Source organism: Armigeres subalbatus, chromosome 2 (genome assembly GCF_024139115.2).
Source record: "Armigeres subalbatus isolate Guangzhou_Male chromosome 2, GZ_Asu_2, whole genome shotgun sequence".
NCBI classification, from domain to species: domain Eukaryota; kingdom Metazoa; phylum Arthropoda; class Insecta; order Diptera; family Culicidae; genus Armigeres; species Armigeres subalbatus.
In genome coordinates this window covers 260,514,332-260,540,355 of record NC_085140.1, presented here as the reverse complement: position 1 = coordinate 260,540,355, position 26,024 = coordinate 260,514,332, and the positions used below count along the sequence as shown (strand labels likewise).

The 26,024-nt window shown below is 37.5% G+C and overlaps 1 protein-coding gene across 9 annotated transcripts in view; it reads left to right on the top strand.

Moving 5' to 3' along the window:
• LOC134212148 (dual specificity tyrosine-phosphorylation-regulated kinase 2) overlaps positions 1 to 26,024 on the top strand; it is a 446,248-nt gene that overhangs the window by 411,781 nt on the left and 8,443 nt on the right. For 6 of the 9 annotated variants that reach the window (XM_062689745.1, XM_062689744.1, XM_062689749.1 and 3 more), the window contains 3 exons: positions 7,724 to 7,867; positions 7,982 to 8,111; positions 19,379 to 19,614. In XM_062689745.1, coding sequence (XP_062545729.1) covers positions 7,724 to 7,867; positions 7,982 to 8,111; positions 19,379 to 19,614 — 510 coding nt within the window. Of the gene's footprint in view, positions 1 to 7,723; positions 7,868 to 7,981; positions 8,112 to 19,378; positions 19,615 to 19,979; positions 20,296 to 26,024 lie in introns of all 9 variants that reach the window. The other 3 variants (XR_009979205.1, XR_009979206.1, XR_009979207.1) reach the window with 2 other exon arrangements.

Here is a 26,024-nt window from a genome sequence, read left to right as displayed (position 1 = left end):
CGCAGTTAAGCCATTTTCAAAATTAAATCGTCATATCAGATAAATTAAACTGTGATTTACACATGTTATTCAGTAGAATGTTTAATTCATGTTTATTATAATAAAAGAAAATGTTGCAATTGAAAAATTCATCAAAATCAAATAAAAAAATCGTATTTTTTTAACCGATGTTTGGTGCCTAATTGTGCGCACCTATTTACGCATGTTCCTAATTATGCGCATTTTTGTTCCTAATTATGCGCAGTTGCAAAATACCAAAATATATTGTTTATTTCATTTAATCAACGACGAAAGTGAATGTCAGCTTATTTCTGTAGTTTTGACTTTCTTTTTAAGGGCTCTTTCTGTTTCATCTTCATATTCTTTTCGCGAACGGCTTTCTTCTGTTCGCGGTCAGCTATTCTCTTCAACTTTTCTTGCACCACATTAATTTTATCTTGCTCCAACTCATGGAAGTACTTCCGAAATGCTTCACTAGTAGCCACGGCAGGTGCGCGTGTGCGATATTTCTTCATCGATTTGGTTGATGGAACTGATACCGACGGTTTTGAAAAAACTTGTTCAAAAGTATCTTCGGTAGACGCTTTTGGTTGCTGTGAGATGTCTTTCGGTGCGTTATGAACGACGATTTAAGAAAAAAAGTTTCTGACGTTTTCAGACGTTGGGAGTCCCCTGGAAAGCCCGCTATAGCCGTCTCAATTATCCAATCGATAATTCGCTCTTCCTCTTGCTTAGTCAAGACGGTTGGTCATCCTGGATGTTTCAATTCAGTAGTTCCCCGGGCTAGCGTTTTTCTAAGAGTACTCTCCGGGATTTTGTACATTGCTGCGGCTCGACGAATCGAGTATCCTCTCCTGAGCAGATCCACAGGAGCACAATTTAATTTCGATTGTACTTCATGTTCTTGCGATCGCGATTCATTTCGGAAGTCTGCGCATAATTAGGAACATAAACGAAAATCACGGTGCTTAATTGTACGCATTAGAAAATCGACTTTTCCACACAAAATAATACATACCCGTGTTATTTTTTGATGTGAGTACGACAGAAACGAATGTATCTTACTGATTATGGTGAATATTGCAATTGTTTTGTCTAGTTCTACTTGAAATTTGAAGAAAACATTCCGAACACCAAGTTCACGATATGGTTAACGGAGTCAACATTTTGACGTTTTCAGCGTTGTCGATCAAGTTTTTTGTTTATTTTACGCATTTAGAACCACATATTATTGATACTATAATGAATTCGGATATGTTATCCAATAATTATAAGAAGAAAAATTACAATGCTGCGATATTTATGATAAAAATGAACAAAATGAAAACAAAATAATAAAGTGCGCACAATTAGGAGCTGCGCACAATTAGGGACGGTCACGGTAGTTCTCCTCTGGGACTTTGTGGGTTCGGTTAGCCTCCTAGGGGGTGTTGATAAAAAAGAAAACGAGGAACAAGTTTTTTCGCAATGCAGTAGTTCACTTGGGTGAGAGTGGTGCCAAATACACTTTTTGAATGTTTTTTGCAAATGGAACGAACGTATCGTCATGAAAAATCTTACATTTTTGCGTAAAAAATTAGCAATTTCACATTTGCCCAGTTCTTATCCAGAGTTTGGTAGGTTTTTGTACAGAATGTTTAGAAAATATGAACAGTCACTCTCAAAATTGAGCGTACAGTATGGATTAGTTGACTACATTCGAAAATTTCAAAGGAAATTAAATGGTTGGCTTGGTTGTTTTTAATGCATTTCAATATTCAACCCTTCCTTCAATGTATGCGTACATAAAATGGTTGAAATTTTTTGTCTAAAGTTCATTTATTTGAAAATAATCTCAAAATACGCCTATTAGATGTGACAAAATTGAGCGTACAGCGAATTTTTTTCTATAAAATTTCTTACTATAAACACGATTAATGTATTTTAATATTGTTTTTTCATGATTATATTTATAATAATAAACATCCGCTACTTATACATTCAATGTTTTGAAATTAAACCATGTTTTGGTCAAAATGGCGAACAAGTGAGAGGTAAGAACATTACTATTTAACAATTCAATGCTACTAGGAAAAATAGATGCTTTAATTTGTATGTTTCACCGGCATCGTATCTTATATATGATAGATAATCGAAATCGAGCAAGACATACGATTAATTTAGGAAAATTCAGTCGGTAAATGATGAAAACAGATGTAAACATACAAAGAAAACGACAAATATTAGGAATGACATAATTCAAATTTAGTATGTCTTTAACTGAAATTTGTTTTAAAACTCGATTATTGTCTCAGGTCTTTCATTAAGAGTAATATTATTGAATCCAATCATTAACAGTCAAATTCTAAAAGTATAAGGTGCATGTTAAGGTACCGAACATAAAAACAGCTTTTCAACCCCGTAGAGCAGTTCTGATTGAATATTGAAAAGATAGCTTAAAATCTTAATTTCGTAATTAAATTTGGATTAAACTCCACGATCTGTTACCATAAGGGATACAATTGGATGATTTCCATGTGGCGAGTAAAAATAAGCTTTTTGCCTTTCTCGTACAACAAAGTTGTACCAGAAAGGCTTTCATTTCACTCCCAAAACGTACTTTTTATAGAGCGCTTGTAGACCCATAGTATTATATACCATTCGATTCAGCTCGACAAACTGAGCAAATGTCTGTCTGTCCGTGTGTGTGTCCGTGTGTGTGTGTGTGTGCGTATGTGTGTGCACATTGAAACATTAGCCTAGTACTAAACCTGAATCGATTTTGCTACAACAAGTTGCATTCGATGGGGAATGTTTTCTTCTTGTTCACTATTGAGTTTCATAATGATGGCACTTCTCAAAAAATAGTAAATATTCAAAGAGTTATGAGACATCATTATTTCGTAACAAATAAGCTATCGATTTTCTAGGTTATGTTCTCCCAAGACACAATTTATTCGAAACCGGCACACTGACAGCATAGAATACACAGCTTACACGGAAGAAAAACTTCACAAAGAAACATAGAAACCCATGAATGAGATAAAAAGTAACTATTGTAAGCTTTCATGTATACACTGAAAATTCTCGTTTATTTTTCAAAATGACCTAAGAAACATATTTTCATGAATGAATTTTAATATTGCGATCAACAGACCAATATGATAGCTTTTGATTGCAGAACACAAATTAATTCAGGAATAAAAGGTGACATATGTTCTTTTTAAAAGTTAAGCGTCATTTCTGCCAGTTGTTCCCCCTATGGGCCGATGTGTGCAGTGCGAATTGAAAAGTGAGACGTGAGAAGTGCGAAGTGAGGAGTGAAAAGTAAGAAGTAAGAAATGAAAATGAGAAATGAAAAATCACCAGATGATCCGAAATGAAAACAAAATGTTTTACCAAATTTAATCTAGACTATCCTTTGAAAAGAGCTGAAATTTTTTGCTAATATTTTCAAATGGATATAATAGAAAACGACGCATCCCACAAAAAAGTGTTGTATGGGTGACCATCGCAAAATCAGTCAAACTTTCTAGTGAAAATATCGGAAACAATCTAAATTGAGCCCTACACTGAAAAAAAATCAGTTTAAAAATTTTAAAGTCGATTTGCGAAAAAACGCCCTTTTTTATTTAATTGAAATTTTGTCTCAAGATAGGTGATTATGTTCCCTACCAGCCGTCCATACATCGCAAGCTGGGCACTCTTAAGGAAAAAAAGTTTTTCTAACAAAAACTTTTTCTTGTCGGAATTATTTTCAGTGTATTTTCATCTGAAATTAAACCAATGAAAGCCATCGTTATAGAACCCCAAGCAAATCTATTTTTATGATACATTGTCTAATTTAGCCACTAAATATAGTTTGTTTTTAAATTAAGAGTAATATTAAGAAGGGGTTTATATCTTCAAAAAAAAATATTATTTTCCATTATTAGCTTCTTTAGTTGCGACCAGTTACGACCAAAACATTGTACTCTGCCTGACTGTACAGGAATACTTAATATGAGTATATTATGTATACATATGTTAAATCCACCCTTAAAGACACTGAAAAATCAATTCCGTCAAGAAAAAGTTTTTGTTAGAAAATTTTTTCCCTTCAAAGTGCCCAGCTTGCGATGTATGGACGGTTGGTAGGGAACATAATCACCTATCTTGAGACAAAATTTCGTCTAAACCAAAAAGGGCGTTTTTTGCAAATTGACTTTTAATTTTTAAATCGATTTTTTTTAGTGTAGGAGTTCAATTTTGAGTTTTCAAAAAGTTTTATTAGAAAGTTTGACTGATTTTGCGATAGTCACCCATACAACACTTTTTTGTAGGAAGGGTCGTTTTTCGATTATATCCATTTGAAAAATCAGTAAAAACAAGTTTGACCCTTTTCAAAAGATAATCTGAATCAAATTTGAATAAACTAAGTATGCACTTTTCTCTTAAGTGCACTTCTTAAATATTGAGCAATAAATGTAGAAAGAGTCAACTTAAACAATCAGAACACTTGCAAGTTCCCAAAAAGTTCTATTTTGGCTTTACGCATTTTATTACATTTCCCGCATAACTTTTCAAAAGGACCCAAGTAAAATTTTTTTCATGAATTCTCGCTTAACTTTCCAAAAGGACGTAAGTAACATTTTTTTTTCATGAATTAATTTGAATACTGCAAACAATATTGTGATTCTCGAGATATTATAGCATTTTGCTCATTCACCTCTGCCTCGCTTAGTTGTGCGCCGCTAAGGTATTGTGTCATATTATGGACCTTTTCTCAATTTAAGTGTAGAATATTACATCACAAATTAAACATAATTGCACTACTAATATCCACTTAAACCATATCCCGAACGCAACACAGGCGAAAGAAAAGCAAAAAACTACTAAACCTCGAACAATTTCACTTAAAAATATCTTTTCGTAAAGGGACGACAATATGCTACATACCTTACAAGCGAATGTGGAAAAGCTTACCGAAAGCTCACATCTATTTGACATTGGTTTATTTACTTTTTGCATGGCGCACAACTCGGCGCATGGGACCCGGCGCGTAACTGGTGAGCCAGTATGCTAATTTTAGAAAAGAATCGCAATAGCTTTCATGTTGTTCTGTTGATTGCAGTACTCAAATTAATTCATGAAAAAATGTTACTTAGGTCCTTTTGATAAATTATGCAAGATCTATAGTACAGCAGAAAGTCCATTGCTGATAAACGATCATTTCGAACAATACACCGCAGATTGCTGGTTAATTTTTTTGACATATACTCTGTCTCGCTCAAACCAACAGCGAATAATCTAGCGACTACTTTAACGAACTATTTAAGGAACAGCTACTTTAACCGACCGTGTCCATTTAGCAAGTACGGTGTTGAACATAATCTGGAGATTAAAATAACACTTAATAAAGTTTAAAAAAACTTAGCAAGTAACCGCACAATATTGAGTAAAACAAATTAAGGGTGTAGCATTTCTGCATGCGGTGAATAAATTTCGCACCGTGTATATAACTGACAGCATGAATGTTTGTGTTGCTTCTTTCGTGCTTTATTGATGATGCTAACCTCTCAAGCAAAGTTATCCAAAGCTTCAAATGTGGAACACGAAAACTAATGGACGAACACACACGCGCTAGAGACCCGAAGCCGATGACTTCATCCGCCTCAACACAGCTGTAAAAGTTTCGTCGTTGGAAATAAAAATCGCATACCTACGTACATGCTTTCTCGTGCACTCGTTACGTTACGTTCCATTTTTTTTTTCATTTATATTTATGTGAATTGTTGGTTTCATTTTCACAAATGTACTTGTACAATTATTACACAAAGGGTTGCAATATCAATGTATGACATATAACTATGTAGTATGATTGAACTTTATTATTACATTGGTGAAAAACACTACGTGGGAATCAGGAAAGTTGGAAACATATCGAATTTTAATCCATATGTATTTTTCAAAACGCGCCGTTGCGCTAATCATTGTATTTACTATCGCTAATCATTGTACTACCGCACGATCGCATATTTGTAACATATGCATTTTTTCCTTTCTCGTACAACAAAGTTGTACCGAAAGGCTATATGATTGCTAAAAAACTTTTTGTAGAAGTCCCGGAGACCCATAGTGTTATATATCGATCGACTCAGCAGCTCGACAAACTGAGGTGACGTCTGTTTATGTGTATGTAGGTGTGTATGTGTACAAATTTTGTAGACTCACTTTTTAGAACTTAGAATTATCCGATTTACTCGCAACAAGTTGCATTCGACGGGAATTGTTTGCTATTGGAAATGGGCCCGATTATTGCTTTCGGAATTATTGAAAAATCATTGTTTTTCCCCAAAGGTCCCCTTGAAAATTCAAAGAACAATTTTTTTGAATGGTGGCAAGGCAAAAATATTAAAAATGATCGAAAAAATGTGATCTATTCCCCCAAAGAGCTTTTTTGACCTTTCTAATGTGATTTTTTCAATATATTTTATAATGCACGAGAAAGGCATCATCACTGCTAGGTGGATTAATCTGGGTTTTTAAGAGTTCGACAGCTTATTTAATAATATCTTGGTGAATTTAAATGATTCAACAAAATTTGTTCCTACGGTGACTGAGTCTTCAAATATAAAATGACATCTTATAATGTATCCATGTTCTGCTCTTTAATTAATATTATTATTAATAAGTGTCCTGAGCTTATAAGCTACCTATACATCGACTTTTAAATAAAATTATACTTAATTTGAAATATGCCATTCCCAACATTTGTCCTTTTCTCTGTATGTTTACATCTGTTTTCATCATTTACTGACTGAATTTTCCTAAATTTATCGTATGTCTCGCTCGATTTTAATAATCTATCATATATAAGACACAATACCGGAGAAATCCGTATCTTAAAGCATCTATTTTGCCCAGCAGCATTGAACTGTTAAATAGCATTGTTAATACATCTTACTTGTTCGCCATTTTGATTAAAACATAGTTTAATTTCAAAACATTGAATGTTTAAGTAGCGGATGTTTATTGTTATAAATATAATCATGAAAAAACAATATTAAAATACATTAATCGTGTTTATAATAAGAAATTTTATAGAAAAAAATTCGCTGTACGCTCAATTTTGTAACATCTAATAGGCGTATTTTAAGATCATTTTCAAATAAATGAACTTTAGACAAAAAAATTCAACCATTTTATGTACGCATACATTGAAGGAAGGGATGAATATTGCAATGCATTGAAAACAACCGAGCCAACAATTAAATTTCCTTTGGAATTTACGAATATATCCATCTAATCCATGCTGTACGCTCAATTTTGAGAGTGACTGTATTTGATAGACATAAAAATGACACAAATAGTCATCTACAAATATAATAAATAACTAATGTTTTGAATCCAAATTGTTCTAACACACCGTGCGTAGCGATTTAGTACATATTCTTCCCTACTTCACGGCGAACGGTCGTTCACCGGAGATGGGTCGTGCGTGCAGATGGGCTATCGGGATGAAGGAAATCGACCTTCATGCAAGGCCGTAACTTTCTTTTCTATTTCAATCCTAGCGTTGGTTGGTCAGCACGTCTAATGAACATAGTACGTAAATGGAAACCATTCAACAGTTTGTTGACTTGGATTGCGTCGACCTTTCAGCCTTGGCTGCTTCCCACCCCAAACGTGTTGATTAAATTTTCCGCAAAAATGTGTCCACTAACATACACCCATTCGTTTTTGTTTTCTCTGTCGTTCGCAGGATGTATACTGGCGGAGCTGTACACCGGATATCCGCTGTTCCCCGGGGAGAATGAAGTGGAACAATTGGCTTGCATCATGGAAGTGCTCGGCCATCCACCGGATGATCTCATCAATACTGCCACCAGGAGGAGGTTATTTTTCGGTAATATATTTCAATCTTACTATACTGACGCACATTTGACGATGCGAATCGAGCACTGGGTAGTCTCGAAACACAACAATAATAATGACGTTCACATGTTTCTTACTCACGCAGATTCGAGAGGCACTCCCAGGTGCATAACCAATTCCAAGGGACGCAAACGGAAACCAGCGTCCAAAACGATCTCGCAGGCACTCCGCTGCAACGACACCGTGTTCATCGATTTTGTCAGCAAATGCCTAGAGTAAGTAAATTCGCAAACCAAATTCCTGTAAATATCTCTTTAGTTGTTTAAATGTTTTTTAAAGTATTTAACCGATTTATTCCATCGGACACTTGGACCTGATAATCACTTTTCAGTGCACTGGTTCTATTGATATTTATTGCGCAATACACAGATCAAGCATTTTAAATACAGATGCAGATATTTGGAGCATGTAAATCTCAACAACATCATCCAATTTATTGCCATTTCAAATTTAAATGCTTGAAATACGCTTGTTGCCAACTCCTGCGTTTTTACACATCGTTATACTGCCGTTCTACGCATAATTGTCCCATGTACATAGGAAATCCCAGCAAACATGGGACAAATATGCGTATGACGGCAGTATATCTCTAGTACTTTTTGCTGTGCAGTTCAAACAAAATTCAACTTTCATTTGGCTTTTAAAAAATCCAATAGCTGATACTGCCGCTAACCGCAAGTCGAGCACATCTTTGCTTGGCTATATATTATATATTCTGATGATGTGTGTTGCTTTTTCAAATTCTACATGAAAAATAAAGTCGAATAACCTTCATCTCTAACGATATTGACTATTATCATTTGTTAGATTTCTTGAATATTATCTTTCTAATTTTCGGCAGAGTACATTATTGTTGCGCCAGATACAGAAATAATTTGCATACTAAATTTTTGTGCCGCAATACAGTGTTTGATGGCGCCAACGTGGTATGTGAGTATCCAAACCTATCTTGAAAGAATATTTCCTATCACGATGGAGTTGTCTCACATCCTCATAAAGGACATTAGATGGGAAATAGATACCGTTTTTCATTTTTCTTCGTATATATTTAGAATGTGATTTTGTTTAGCAGAAATACGTTACCTGGTAAATCGAAAAAGCTTGATCGCCATAAATAGCACCGACTAGTTGTTTCCATTCGAAATGATCGTCAATGCGTGACAAAAATACAATAGACGGTGTTCTGTCTGTATGGCCATGTTATGCTTTCAAATTGCATGTAATTATGAGCCCGCTACTGAAGCCAGTGGCAGTTCAGGGAAGACATTTTTCCATGACTTTGCCAAACCCAACAATAAAACACCATGTTCTATTCCACGACGTCTCGGCGCCGGCCATCGCCGTTCGTGCCGGCAAGCCTCCTAACTAGCTGCCGGGGGGAAAAAAAGCACAAAAGGATAACATCAAAAGCGGGAAAAAATGTTTGATTCATTCATTCGACGGTGGATGAATTCGTTATTGCTATGGAACTAGTGCTGGCATAGTGACCTCGTACCATAGGAACGAGTTAATTATCGTGCATGAATTAATTTCAGGAAATGTGCAGTCAAATATTTCAGTCAAGGTCGGCAACCATTCCGTGCTGGTATTGTAGAAAAATACCCTCAGCGGTTTTTTTTTCTGTGCAGTATTTGAATACATCCAATGAAGTTTTTCTTGTAACAAACAAACAAAAATACAAACACTTTAATTGGACGCAAAAACCTACTTAGTTTGGCATGATTATTTTTGTTTTAAAATAAATGAAGCCGTTTAAATAATATTTGTCATTAAGTGAATAAGAGATGACTAGGGGGTCTAAGACTACAATAAAGGCTCCCCCAGAAAATTAGAAACGGAACCCGTAATTTCTTGTCGGAAAAGCTTAAATAATTTTTGAGAGGTACTCAAAAATAATTCATAATAAACCACAAGCGGTGAAAGTTTTTTTTAATGAAAATCATTGTTATCTGAGGTATTATTTATTATTTTTATATTATTTATTATTTTTTGGGGTGACCAAACCGTGACAAAATCGTGATAAAATCACGACCCAGCACACGTGCTTAGTAGTTGCCAAGCCACCACACGGGAGAGTACAGGAGTGTACTTATTGTCTCAGTCAATTCTTTGGCTTATTTAAGGTCAACTTTCCCGAAGAACCCATATTTTTAAGCCTCTAACTATTTTAATTTAAGTAACTATTTTAATCCAACTAACTATTTTAAACTTCGAAACAAACCCGAAAAGTGCTGCACGTGTGAGCCGGCCGTAAAAATCCCCGATATTCGTTCAAAATCGGGCGAATGTAGGGTCGATTTTTTTATTCCTTTATTTATTTGTTAGGCACTCTGTGTTACTTGACCGCTACTGTGCCGAGATCTACTGTGGTATTCTGCTCTACAGAATCCACACAGAATCTATTTTAGATTTTCCATTACCATAATTATTGTCGTTGCCAGTCCATCTCATCGTGAGTCCATTGTGTCCGTTTGTCCATGTCGTGTATTCAATGATCGTTGCATCGTTTGGTTGCCATTAATCCGGGTAACGTTGGAGGAATGCCTCCGAGAAGAACAAGTTGTCAGTCGTCGTCAGGCCGCCGTGATGGTAAGGCGCCACCGTATGAGCTGCGGATCCGGCGACTGACGAGGGTTTGGTGGAGGGGCTGGGAATCGAACCTATGACCATTCGCTTGTAAGGCGAACGTGTAGCCAACTACGCTACGGGACCCCCCTGGGGTCGATTTTGAAAAATAGCGCTTTTCGATTTTTTGTTTTAAATTTTTAAAATACTTAGAGGCGTCAAAAAATATGAGTTCTTTGAGAAAGTTGACCTTAAGTAAAATAAAGAATCGATTGAGCGAATAAAAAATGTTGACGGGAACGGCGCATTATCATTCATTTGCACGCTCATTTTCTCACTTACTCACTTATTTACTTTTTACTCACTCAGTCACACACTCCTTCGCACGCTTCCTTCTTGCCTCATAAGTGTGTAACTGATTGTTTACTATCTCACTCAATCATTCTCACTCACTGTCTCACTTATACACTAACTCTTGCTTTCTCTCAAACTTTTCTCACCTTCTAATTAACTCAGACTCACTCACTCACTCACTAACTCACTAACTTTCTTAATCTCTCACTCATTAACTAACTCTCTCATTTGCTCATTCTTTTACTCACTTGCTCACTTACTCATCTCATCAGTTTCCTCATTCACTTACTTACTTAGTCACTTATTCTCTCATACAATAACTTTATCACGTTCGTTTACTTTTCTATTCATACTCTACTAAGAAGAGGCTGTTCATATACCACGTGGACAGTTTTGGGGGGAGGGGGGTAAAGCGAATGTCCACGGTGCATACATGTTGTTGAAAATTTATATGAACAACTGTGCACGCTGGGAGAGGGGAGTATCTGAAACTGATCAAAACCTGTCCACGTGGTATATGGACAGCCCTAAGCAATAATCATTCATTCGCCCATTCACTTTTTCGCTCACTTGCTCATTAACTTATTTGTTAATTCACTCACTAAATTACTTACTCGCTCCCCCCCTCATCAACTAGAATTTTGGTTAGATTCTACAGACAGTCATATTTTTGTTATACGGGTGCACTGAGGTCGTTTTCACGCGGTTTTCTATTTTTTTGGCACCTGGAGCTAATAAAACATAAAGTTTTTTCTACGAAAAATCCACAAAAAGTCGAGGAAAATTTGGTGTTATTTTGAATGTTGGGGACTTTCAGGTATGTAGATCAAGAAATTGATGAAAACCAACCGCGTAAAAAGCGATTCCAGTGTATTTATGTTGTGATGTTGATGTTGTTCTTACAACTGCTTTTATACTAGACCTGTGTGCCCACTGAAATTTTACCAGCGACGGCGTGTTGGCGACACGCCGTTGATGATCGGCGACGGCGTGGGTTGGCGTGGATTAGTTTCAAACGTCAAAAATTCTCCGGAATTTCTTTACAAGTGCCACGATTTTGATGGGAAGATTATCAAAAAATTCCTCTGGACATTCCTTCAGATATTTCTTCGAAAGTTTCTCCAGATTTCATCTGGAAGTTCCTCCAGGATTTCGTCCGAAAGTTTCTATAGAAATTCTTCTGCAAGTGCCAACAGGATTTCGTCCGAAAGTTCCTCCAGGATTTCGACCGACCGGATTCATCCAGGATTCCATACGGAAGTTCCTCCAGGATATCGTCCGGCAGTTTTTCCAGGATTTTGTCCAGAAGTTTCTCCAAGATTTCGTCCGTAGGTTCCTTTCTTCAAGAAGTTCCTCCTGAATCTTATACAGAAGTTACTCCAGGATGTAGAAATTTTGGCTATCTCAGTCTTTAAAACCATTAAACGATTAGCGTTTTACTCTGCCCGACGTTTCGTTACTCCAGGATTTCGTCCAGGAAATTCCTCCAGAATTTCGTCTGGAAGCTCCTCCAGGATCTCATCCAGGATTTCATACGGAAGTTACTCCAGGATTTAGTCCTAAAGTTTCTCCAGGTATTCTTCTGTAAGTTCCAGGATTTCGTGCAGGAAGTTTCTGCAGGATTTCCGCCAGAATATCGTCCAGAAGTTCCTCCAGGAATTCCTTCAGAATTTCCTCCAGAATTTCGTCCGGATGTTTCTCCAGCATTTCGTCCAGAAATTCCTCCAGGATTTCGTTCAGGAAGTTCCTCCAGGATTTCGTCCAGAAGCTCCTCCAGGATTTCGTCCGGAAGTTCCTCCAGGATTTCGTCCAGAGGTTCCTCCAGGAATTCCTTCAGAATTTCCTCCAGAATTTCGTCCGGATGTTTCTCCAGCATTTCGTCCAGAAGTTCCTCCAGGATTTCGTCCGAAAGTTCCTCTAGAATTTCGTCCGGAAGTTCCTTCAGGATTTCGGCCGGCAGTTCCTCCAGGATTTCGTCTAGAATTTCCTCCTGGTCAAAAAGTTCCTTCAGGATTTCTTCCGAAAGTTTCTCCAGGATGTCATCCGGAAGTTCCTCCAGGATTTCGTCCGGAAGCTCCTCCAGGATTTCGTCCAGAAGTTCCTCCTGGATTTCTTCCAGAAGTTCCTCCAGGATTTCGTCCGGAAGTTTCTCCAGGATTTTGTCCGGAAGCTCCTCCAGGATTTCGACCAGAAGTTCATCCAGGATTCCATACGGAAGTTGCTCCAGGATTAAGTCCGAAAGTTTCTCCAGGATTTTGTCCAGAAGTTCCTCCAGGATTTTGTCCGGTAGTTTCTCCAAGATTTCGTCCAGAAGATCCTCCAAGATTTCGTCCGGAGGTTCCTTCAGAATTTCTTCCAGAAGTTCCTTCAGAATTTCTTCCAGAAGTTCCTCCAGGATTTCGTCCAGGAAGTTCCTCCAGGAATTCCTTCCGAATTTCCTCCAAAATTTCTTCCGGTAGTTTCTCCAGCATTTCGACCGGAAGTTCCTCCAGGATTTCGTCCAGGAAGTTCATCCAGGATTTCGTCCGGAAGCTCCTCCAGGATTTCGTCCAAAAGTTCCTCCAGAATTTCGTCCAGAGGTTCCTTAAGGATTTCATCCGGATGTTTCTCCATGATTTCGTCCGAAAGTTCCTCTAGAATTTCGTCCGGAAGTTTCACAAGGATTTCGTCCGGAAGTTTTTTCAGGTATTCTTCTGGAAGTTCCTCTACAATTTCATCCGATATCTCATCCAGGATTTCGTCCAAAAGTTCTTCCAGGAATTCGTCCTAAAGTTCATCCAGGAATTCCTCCGGAAGTTCCTCTAGACTTTCGTCCGGAAGTTCCTTCAGGATTTCGACCGGAAGTTCATCCAGGATTCCATACAAAAGCTTCTCCAGGATTTCGTCTGGCAGTTTCTCCAGGATTTCGTCGATAAGTTCCTCCAAGATTTCGTCCGTAGGTTCCTTTCTTCCAGAAGTTCCTCCAGGATTTCAAAGTCAAGTTCATCCAGGATTCCATACGGAAGTTGCCCCAGAATTTAGTCCGAAAGTTTCTCAAGGAATTGTCTGTAAGTTCCTCCAGGATTTCGGCCGGCAGTTCCTCCAGGATTTCGTCTGAAATTTCCTCCTGTATTTCGTCAAAAAGTTCCTCCAGGATTTCTTCCAAAAGTTTCTCCCGGATGCCACCCGGAAGTTCCTCCAGAATTTCGTCCGGAAGTTCCTCCAGGATTTCGTCCGAAAGTTCCTCCAAGATTTCGTCCAGAAGTTCCTCCAGGATTTCGTCCGGAAGTTCCTTCAGGATTTCGTCCGAAAGCTCCTCCAGGATTTCGACTGGAAGTTCATCCAGGATTCCATACGAAAGTTGCTCCAGGATTTCGTCCGAAAGTTTCTCCAGGATTTTGTCCAGAAGTTCCTTCAGGATTTCGTCCGGCAGTTTCTCCAGGAGTTCTTCCGGAAGTTCCTCTAAAATTTATTCTAGAGGTTCCTTCAGAATTTCTTTCAGTTCCTTCAGGATTTCGGCCGGCAGTTCCTCCAGGATTTCGTCAGGAATTTCCTCCTGGATCTCGTCAAAAAGTTCCTCCAGGATTTCTTCCGAAAGTTTCTTCCGGATGCCATCCGGAAGTTCCTCCAAGATTTCGTCCGAAAGTTCCTCCAGGAATTCCTTCAGAATTTCTTCCAAAATTTCTTCCGGTAGTTTCTCCAGCATTTCGTCCGGAAGTTCCTCCAGGATTTCGTCCGGAAGTTCATCCAGGTATTCTTCCGCTAGTTCCTACAAGATATCCTGCGGGAGTTAATCTAAGATTTCGTTCGGAAGTTCCTCCAGAATTTCGCCCAGAAGTTTATACAGGAAGTCCTTCAGAATTTCCTACAGAATTTCGACCGAATGTTTGTCCAGGATTTCGTCCGGAGGTTCCTCCAGGATTTCGTCTGCAATTACCTCCAGGATTTCGTCCAGAAGTTCCTCCAGGATTTTTTTCCGGAAGCTCCTCCAGGATTTTGTCCGAAAGTTTCTCCAGAATTTCGACCGAAAGTTCATCCAGGATTCCATACGGAAGTTCCTTCAGGATTTAGACGGAAAGTTCTTCCAGGAATTCGTCCTGAAGTTCATCCAGGAATTCCTCCAGAAGTTTCTCTAGACTTTCGTCAGGAGGTTCCTTCATGATTTCGTCCGGAAGTTCCTCCAGGATTTCGTCTGAAAGTTCCTCCAGGATTTCGTCCGAAAGTTTCTCCAAGATTTTGTCCGGAGGTTTCTTCAGAATTTTTTTCAGAAGTTCCTCCAGGATTTCGACAAGTAGTTCCTCCAGAATTTCGTCCGGAAGTTCCTCCAGGATTTTGTCCGAAAGTTCTTCAAGGAATTCGTCCTGAAGTTCATCCAGGAATTCCTCCGGAAGTTCCCCTAGACTTTCGTCCGGAAGTTCCTTCAGGTTTTCGCCCGGAAATTCCTCCATAATTTCTTTTGAAAGTTCTTCCAGGATTTCGTCCAAAAGTTTCTTCAGAAATTCTTCTGAAAGTGCTTCCAGGATTTTGTTCGAAATTTCCTCAAGGATCTCGTTCGGAAATTTTTCTCCAGGATTCCGTACGAAAGTTCCTCCAGGATTTTGTCCGAAAGCTCCTCTAGGGTTCTTCTTTCAGTTCCTCCAGGATTTCGTCCGGCAGTTTCTCCGGAATTTCGTCCTGAGATTCCTTCAGAATTACTTCCAAAAGTTCCTCCAAGATTTTATTCAGAAGTTCCTCTAGGATTTCGTCCGGAAACTCATCCAGGATTTCGTCTGGAAACTCCTCCAGGATTTCGTCCAGAATTTCCTCCAGGAATTCCTTCAAATTTCTTCCAGACTTTCGTCCGGAAGATCATCCAGGAATTCTTCCGAATATTTCTCCAAGATATTGTGCGGGAATTACTCCATGATGTCGTCCATGGTTTTATCTTGAAGTTCCACTCGGATTTCGTCCGGAATTTCTTCCAGTATTTCATCCGGAAGTTCCTCCAAGATTTCTGGAATTTCCTTATGGATTTCGCTTAGAAGTTCCTCCATGATTTCTTCCGGAAGTTCCTCCAGGATGTCATCCGGAAGTTCCTCCAGGATTTCGTCCGGAATTTCCTTCAGGATTTCGTCCGGAAGTTCCTCCAGGCTTGGAAGATTTCCTAGGATTTCGTCCGGAAATTCCTCCAGGACTTCATCCGGAAGTCCCTCCAGGATCTTCTCTGGAAATTTATCCGGAAGTTCCTTTGTATACCACAACAGCCTAAAACTAACCCAGGTAACCAGTAAGCATTATATAAAGCATTTAAGTGGCATTATATGCGCCTTTACTGCAAAGCATTAAATGCCAATATGCCCTATAGTCGCCTTTAATGCTATTTTAATGCAGGTTTTGGCCCAATATATGGCTGCTTAAATGCTCAATCCTACTTTATCGATAAAGTAGAAATTTTGCTGAGTAGCATTTATTCAGCATCCGAAATGCTGAATAAATGCTTAATTTTAAAAATAAGAAAAAAGGTTTTTTCAATGGCATTTTTTTTCTAATTATTTTTTTACATATTATATCGTTATTGTATTTTCATATTTGAAATGGAACATAATTTTTTACTTTCTTCGAGCGGGATTCGAACTCACGCTCTTGCCACCCGACGCTGTAGTTGTCATCGCCCTTACCAGCTGGCCCATAAGAGAGAGATGGTAGTGGGAATAATTTTGCCCAACATAAACAAAACCCCCTTTCAGGATCATTGAAACTTAATCTAACTCATTTCAGAATGCAACCGTCACAAACGTCATACCCAGTTGCAATGAAACAGCTACAGTAGTGCTGCTTTAATGCATTAATCGAAAATAGTGCAATGGAATAATCAAATGTAGCTAAAATATGTAATTAGTGATAGGGTTAGGTTAACGACAATTACTCCTGTCAATGGTCGGAATGGAAAAAAACATTCTGCACGTACCGATTTCTATTCTCAAATTTAAGTTCATTGGACAAATAGTCTCCGCTATATGGTTCCATATTGGAAAACGTTTGACGTATGAACACTACAGGCCTTAAAGTGGCACTAATGTAGCTGTTCCATTGCACTTAACGAAAAACAACATTGTGCATTCAAAATGCTATTATAAGACTATGCCTCTCATGATTGCTTTGAGAATGCTTATTTAGAACAGCCAGGTTTTCGAAATGCTTATTTACAGCATGAAGCATATGCAATGCCATTATAATGCTACTATAGTGCTTACTTTAATGCTTATTGGTTACCTGGGAAGAGTTAAATCAGAAGTGATTCAGTTTCATTCTCAATTTTCGACCACTATTCATAGCACAATTTGAATCTGGAGCAAAATAGAACAAACTCGCTGGTTTCCCCTGGTTTCTTTAAAAATAAATTAATTAAATGAAGTAATTATATTGCTGTCCAGATAGGCGCCGTTATTGCACAGTGGAATGATTCGAAGATAAAATTACGCCTAAACAATTGCAAAATATTTCAATCTTGTGATTCACTCGTGGTTCAAATCTGCAGAAAATAGAACAGAGCGTTGTACCAGTTTTAAATTTTGACAGATGATTGGTATAAAAATGAATATAGAAAAGCTGCTGGGAGAATTTTGAGATTCATATTCAAAATGAATCACTGCTGGTTTCACTCTAAGTAGTTTGAGTGGTTTCATTCAGAGTGTATGTAATTAAGGGTCTGTCTCATTTGGAAAATTAAAATTAAAGTGACAGTTCGAAAATCATAAAAATGGTAATTTCAATAAGACATCAATGCAAAATGATGCGATATCTGTAAAGAAATCTTGCTCTGCGAGCAGGGCTATTCGAAAATATTGAAATGTCACTTTTAAGTTGAATTTCAGTTTAATTCTCCAAACGAGACAGACCCTAAGAGTGGCGACATGTGCCGCATTTGACAGGTATCCTGCTCGTTTGGAACACGATTTTGTATGCGAATGACAGATGAATTTTGTTCCAATTCTAACAGTGTCGCCTCGCCACTCTTAATTACATATACTCTGGTTTCATTGACTAAAATAATGACGGCTATATTGGTGAAATACCCCTATATGAGTCGTTAGTTGTTACGTAATGTCTGCATAGTTTGTGTCAATATGCCCAAACGCATTGAAGTATTCAATCAAGCCACGCTTTCAATCACTTGATGTAGACTAACAGACATATTTCAAATTAAATTCTACTAATCAGTAAACGAATGGAAATTTATAGAATTTTGAACGCCTCCACAACATTACTGTATGATGAAACAATGATGAGCCTTTTGGCACTTGTGTTGTACCCTTGCTAGTACTCGGTGCGCTTCAATGTATCCCATTGCACAGCATTTCACACTATAGTGCGAATTCTAATAAGCCACCATATCGTTTTCTACAACTTATAGGATTTGTATAGCTGTAATGATGTTTTCATCCATAAACTCTTTTAATCCTTCACACCTGTTTAAAGCTTTCAAAAGGAACTACATCACCACTCTTCACCTTTTACTATTCACTTACTTCCCGAGTCCCGACTGTACCCACCTTGATCGCGCTCAGCGTCAGCATTGGCCCTGCTCACGTTCACTCATGGCCACTTCCGACGTGCCACTCCGAGCCTTCTTCGCTATCACTTCACGCCGCTCGCTTCGCCACGAGCATTAGTTAGTGTATCAGTTATGAATGAAAATGTTCAACCGAAAAATAGCCAGGTTGTAGGTATAGCACCGCCCCTGCTCCCGTCACGAATCAATGAACCATCAAAATATCACGCGATGCCCCAACAGCTTGTCGGAGAAAAAAGTTCGGTTTATTTTTCCTCATTTGGATCCATTTTTGGGAACTTCTCGCCGTCCTCCACACTGCTTCCACCATATTTCTTCCGAAATGATTTTCCATCTATACAATTCGATTAACGGCTATGTTCCGGCGAACGTTTCGTTCGTTGCTCTTGTTGAGCGTTTAACCATCCGATGGAGAAGAGATGCTGCAGGTGACGAAGGTTGTAACTGAGGATATGGAAACGAAATAACTGTGAGGAAAATGGACACGAAAATCCTTTTATCTCCCTTATTAACTTAGTCACGGTATACGGTGTACATGCAGCGCGCAGTAGTAGAGGTTGATTGACGTGAGAGAATTGTACAAAACAGCAAAATAATACGAACGACTATATTCTTCAATACTAGAATGATAATTTTCATTTACAGTTGGAAGCAAAGGGAAAACAATACATATTTTAGCTTTGTTCACAAATAGCTGCAAGCTTCGAAACACATATTCCACTGATGTATCAATCAACTGTACACTATTATTAGATCTATTAGATCACTTTAATGCCTAAAAAATGATTAAATGTATAGACTATAGCGTATAGAGTATAGAGAGAGTATAGCTCACATACTTTTTACCAACGAGCAATATCAACGTTGATATATAGATCTATGCGTTTTGTAACGCTTTCCCAACCGCTTTTTGCCACCCATTCAGACGATGTGAGCTAGGAAAATAATCCAACAAAAAAAACCTTGATTTGTTCCAGGATACAGTCATGCAATATTTCAAAATTAACATCCATTCTCTTTGTCTTTTTCCAGATGGGATCCCAAGAAACGCATGACACCGGAAGAAGCCGCTCGCCACGAATGGCTCCAGCCGAGTGCGTCCTCTACGTACGTTTCGTCCAAGTCCAAGGAGAACAGCGAAGAAAACATGAAACAACTAAGTTTCATGCAAAAGTTACAACGATCTCAGCCAATGACACCAAATACAATCCTTCCGGAGATCAAGACCCCTAACAACCGGCCGCGCTACGTTAAGGAACGAGTCAAAGGTGAGTCCACCCAATTTCCGCATCCCGTTGGGTACGCTTGGTAGTTTGATTCAAAAAGCCACCCCAGCTCCAACTCCCAACCAGACCGGAGGGTGGTGATTGCACGAAAGCTTGTTTGCAAGTTGTGTCCGTAGCTTATTCGACATTCGAAAGCAAAGCTTCAGCTGACTAAAGCTTGGTACACTTCGGTACACCTTCTCTACTAATCTTTCCTACACATTCTCTCTAAACTTCCACACTTTTGCTACAGCCGTTTTAACTTTTTAATTTCTCTTTCTTTCGGTATCGCTTGTGTGCTTCTCTGCTTGTGAACTATTTCCCCTCGAACAACGCCGACCGGGCGGCGGTGGCGGTGTTCCGCAAAGCAGGCAAAAAGAAACAAGCGAAAGAGTCGAGCAAAAGCTCCAGCCAGAAGCAGCAGCTGACAAAGCTGATCATCAGTTGTACCACCGTGAAAGAGCTCATATCCGTCTTCGATACCCATAAGAAGGAAGGGAGCAACTGAAAGCGCGCTCGCTGCCGTTCACTCGGGGCTGTAGTTGCCTGTAAATTATGCGCCTTCCTGCAGCGAAGCGGGAGTAGCCTTATAGATGTCATACTTAGAATACGTAAAGTAGAGCTAGCCAAATATTGGTTCTTGCACGGATAGATATCTACCGCTGTTCTTTCAAATTGATTCTCGTAAGTTTAGTGTTCAACTAATTGTATCATGTCTGTTTCTTTTTCTGAAAATCATCGATATTGTTGTGTTGGCTCATAAAGCTTTCATTTTCTGTTGTCATACAAGTTATTTTCATCATGAAATGATTGTTCAGTGACTATCTTTACAATCTATGTATTTGTAATTTCCAATTCATTTAAGTAATGTTCTGTTCTTGTGACTGCAGCTCATGATAATTGCTTTTCAGTTTTTGTTCGAGTAACGACAAGTTGATTCAAGTACGAGACACTGAAGACGACCTTACTGTTGAGGTCGAAATAGGTATCTGTCAAGATACAATTAAGTGGTGGAATTCAATGGGATTGTATTAACTCGTCTTATGACAAGTAAAGACATTCCACTAAAAAGCTCAACATCATTTTCTTAACAGTATGGATCGCCAAATATCCATAAAATTCCTAAAAAAACTCCTGAAATTTTAATAAATGTTAGAAAGATAGAATAAACTTACGCAAATCAAAAGGAAAATGTATTTTCTCGTGAACCCATGTACTACTACACCTAGTTGGGTCCATGAAATCCAACTCTGAAGTGAGATGGTCATCAGTAAAAGTCGTTGCCAAGATCTGATCTCAACTAAATGGCTATCCGACCAAATGTCTATTTATTTGGTGGATAGTGGACTAAAGAGCAATAATTACATGTGACATTTTGAAACACCGCAATAAATAATTTATTTTTCAATTATTATTGACTTAAGTTCCTTAAGTTCCTTTCTTTCAAATATCCATTCGACTATATGTACCAAGGGGCCATCCAGAAACCACGTGGTCATAATTTTTTAGATTTTCAACTCCCCCCTCCCCCCATGTGGTTTATCGTGGTCATTTGGCAGACACACCTCCCCCCCCCCTTGACCACGTGGTTTTTTTCCAGGAACATTTTTTTTTTAAACCTTATATAACTAAAACATATGGTTAATCCGATCAATTTTGAAGATGGACAATTTTAACTGATTCAAAATCAAACTAAACCCAGCATGGAAATTATAAATTTTCATGAATTCGAACATTTTGTTCATGTTATCAAGTTGTAAAGTGTATCAGGTATTAGTATATCTAGAACTCGCACACCTTCGATGCATCAGGAGGATACAAAAAAATGTGGACTTGCGAATATGTTATAAAAATTTCGAGAAAAATTTGTAATGGTTTAGAAATATTCCAAAATATCCCTATATTTTTTATATATTTTTTTAGAATTTCTTTATTGGTGATTTTTTAAAAAATAATTATGAAGTTCATCACTGAATATCCCTATAGATTCCTAAGAGTATTAGGGACATTCCGTAGCTCTGGAGGTATTGGAAATTCTTAAGATATATTAACTTCAGCGAAGCATCTGAACTGAACTGAAGGTTTTTCTAAGGGCATACAAGTTTTATTCAGAATCTCAAAACTATCTTCATTATGCCAAGATTCTATGGATCTAATCAGAACCGTTACACAATGTCCTTTATATAACTTTGCCTGATTATACAGTTTTGGCTTCAAATGCAAGTTTCCATTTTAAATCTACAGTCTTTAACAACTTTGGGTTTCTTTTGGTATTCTATAATTTATTGTTATAGGGTATCTGTTCCTATATCAATAACAATAAGACAATGCGCATATGAAATGCATTGATTTATCACCCAATAATCAAAAAACATGCGAATAATTATGCTCGGCTCATGTAATTTTTAATTGAAAACAATTTGGTAACTTCAAAAATGAAATTTTCATCACATTATAGAAGTATTTAGCTAAAAAACATCATCTCCGCCATGCACCTATTTCAATAACATTCAAAAACAGTTAATCCTATGCCTGTACCTATATCAATAATACTGTTTCCAACATAAAATACGCACACTATTACTTGTGTGTATACGTAACGATATGATTGCAGTGATGCCGAATTCTACAATGTTTTGTATTTGAGTTGAAATATAATTACAAAATTGCTGTTTTTGTTGCAGTTTTTCATCTTATCAGTTAAATTTTGTGTTTGTCATAACTTATCTTTTCGATATAATTTATTTTACAAACATAAGAGTTGAATTTCACAGTGAAAGTTCATTCAAGCGCTTTGAAATAAAAATCTAGGTCGGCAACCCTTGAGAGTACTGCAAGCCATGTAAACAGTTTGGAATACGGACAAGGATAATTTAGACGTTGTTCGAAATAAACCTATATCAAACTATAGGAAATCGCGTTGGTTTTTAAAGTATTATTATATTCATAGTGAAAATGTGATGTGCTTTATGTGCTGTGAAGTGAATTTTGAAGGGATAGAATTGTTTAAGCTTGAAATTGAGTGGAAAACAACGCCGTGAAAACAGATGAATCTGCTAGTAGCAATCGAGCAGTGCATCAAACCATCAGTTCAGAGGTAGGAACATGAAAATAAAAGTGCTTTCTAATTTTATCTTTTAATAATTTGATATTTGTGAATTAAAACATTACATAAACAAAATTTTGAATAATATTCCAAGCATTCAAGAATGTGTTACATCCATTATTGTGTACATACGATTTGAGAAATTGTTAATAAATTGATTTTTTATTTGGTTTATCGACGGTTGGGATTAATATACGGGCTGTTATTAATATGGGAACAGATACCCTATTTTGGTATTTAACCCTCTCAGGACGATTTTTTTACTTGGACTTAACGTACATATTTAGGGTTTTCCACTCGATCCTGCCAAAACTAGTCTAGAAAGAACTAAAAAGTCGTACTTTTTTCGGGTGCCAAACTACTCTGAAGTGCATATCCTCGAAAGTATCAAAAATCATGTCAAGAAACAAAGGCATGATATTACGGAGCTTTGAAACGACCCGACCAACCAAGTTTTGAACAATGTATTCGTGCATCGCTAAGCATCCAAGTAGGTCCATTGAGCCCATGCGATTTCATTTATTATTTTCACAAGCTACAATAGACCTTATATGAGTCGATGTTCTAAGATACGATATCGACTGAAATGAAAACTCAGCATAATTTTTTTTTAAATTTACCATAACGATTAGGAAATTTCCAATAAATAAATCATGGTATCTATATACAATTAAATGAATTTCTGTCTGTCTGAACCTTATAGACTCCGAAACTACTGAGCCGATCGGCGTGAAATTTTGTATGCAGAGGTTTTTGTGGCTGGGGAAGGTTCTTAAGATGGTTCGAGACCCTTCCCCCCTTTGAAAAGGGGGGATCTCATACAACTGAAACACCAATTTCTTCATAACTCGAAATCTAATCAGAGAATAAATCAATTGTAGGCGAAACGAAGTTCGTCGGGTCTGCTAGTTAATAATAAAAAAATAATAAATTTTCTACAAATAACGCAAAATTTCCATTAACAATTAAGAATTTTCCCAAAACAAAAATAAATTAACACTTCTTTTTCTTTACTGGATTTTTCCTGAATATCCACAAGAAATTCTTTTGAAGTTATTTTCTTGGATTATTGTAAAAACATGAAAATTTTTCTAATTTGTAGCTGCAATCCGCTAATGTAAAAGTGTCGACGGCGTGATGCCAAAAACCATCTGTGGCGGTGGCGTGCCGTGGCGGATTTTTTTAAAAATATTTTCCCATTTTTCCTTTCCAATTTTTTTTCTGGAAATTGAGATTGAATCGCAACCTGTTTTTTCGTTTATTTTTTTATGGAAGTAGGCTAAGGCTAAGATGGTCAAATAACGCAGATATGCATCGGCGTTGCGACCGACTCTGCGTTACCGGTTATTTTCGATGCACACCTACGTCTTTTCAACGCTGATTTGAAAAGACGCTACGTGGGCATCGGTCCTAAGATGCGCTTTGCTTTTAATGATTTGTATTTTTACACCGCTATTGTTATTCACCAGAAGCTTTTCGTATAAAAAAGACCACGTGGTTCGAGAGCAACACCCCCCCTCCCCCCACGTGGCTTATCGTGGTCATTTGCCAAACACCCCCTCCCCCCATATATGAACACGTGGTTTCTGGACGGCCCCCAAGATTATTCATCCGAAAATTCGCTTTCGACCAAACGTCACTCGAACAAATGTTCGAAGATTCTTCATTCTAAAATCTGATTTCGACTAAATGTCCATTCAACGTGGTGTCTTATCGACGAAATGGTATAGATTCGTTTCCGCTCCAATTTCGTGTGTTGAAGCTATGATCACTGGCGGTGCCAGATTTCTGGTAATTGTGAGGCACCAGTATTTTTGGCGTAATGGGTTCATTTATATTTTGGCGTCAGTAGTAAGAACTATACTGCCGCTAACCACAAGTCGAGCACATCTGTAAATGGCGTTCCATATAGGGTAAGACGGTATAATGCGTCCCACCTGGCCAAAACGCCCCTCTTTGATTTCTAGAAAACTATAACTAACTAAGGGTCAAAATCAGTTGGTACCTATAAATATTTGTAAAACCATCGTACTATGTGAATGTGGAAGTATTTTTGTATTACATAATGAAAATAATAGCAAAATACAAAAAGTGACAGTTTTGATGTAACTTTTTCATGTTTGTTTGCTCAACATTCTGGAGCGACGCTAGCATACTGTCCGCAAAACTTGCACGGGAACACTCAGTTGGGCAACAAAATAACTTTTCTCAGTGGTTAATATGATATAAAATTGCTTCCATCTTCAAAAACGTAACGATTTTCGAAAATATGTTTTACTGGCCAAAACGCCCCAGTGTAGTGCTTCCAAATTGTATGGAAATTATTGAAATGTAATTAAAACCTGATTAAATGGACTTATGTTGGTTTTTTAATGTCGAGCACATAAGGATTTGTAACCTTTTTATTATGGGATTGATGAAATACTAATGAAGGGCTATGGAACGTCTTTGGCTAAGGTGGGGCGTATTGCCCAGGCACCTTTGAAATCCATTTTCTCACGACTTTTCAAAAAAGCATTACTACGTGTTATCTGTAATATTTTTATATGACTACTCACGGGCAATGCATTTGCGACTTCTTGCACTACCAAATAACACAAAGTTTGCATAAATTGCGATGAAAAGTAAAAAGTTATCAAGGTTTTGCCTTAGGGGGGCATATTATACCGTCTTACCCTACAGATGTGCTCGACTTGCGGTTAGCGGCAGTATAATTGGAGGCGTTAATTAGTCAAGCGATAAATCAACCGAAAAACTATCAGGCAGTTTCAAGTATTACGAAATTTTAGTGCAGTTTATCGTTTGTAATTGAAAGGTCACTAGGAATTTTTTAGAATATTTTTCAAAATTTAATTTCTAGCTATAATTCCTAACGAAATTTGCAAAGTTACTCCGGATTTCCGATATTCTTGAATTTCTCCAAGAATTTCTTTGTACATTTCTCCAACAACTTTTTCGGAATTTCATCTATGTATTTCCCCTTGAAAATTCTCCGAAAATAACTTCGTAGATATATCCAGAAATTCCTAAGGAAATTCTAAGAATATTTTGAAAATTTCTTCGGAAAATCATTTACGAAATCTTCTAGGAATTTCTTTAGAAATTCTTTTAGACATTTCTTTGGAAAATCCTCTATGAATTCCTTTAAAATGTCTTTGAAAATTTCTTCGGAAAGACCTGAAGAAAATCTGTCGGATATTCATTCTGCAATATCTGCAGAAATTGTTTTAAAAACATCCTTTGGGAGAAATGCTTAGAAAATTTCTTAAGCTTTTTTTTTGGAAATTCCTTTAGGAATTTGTTCGGA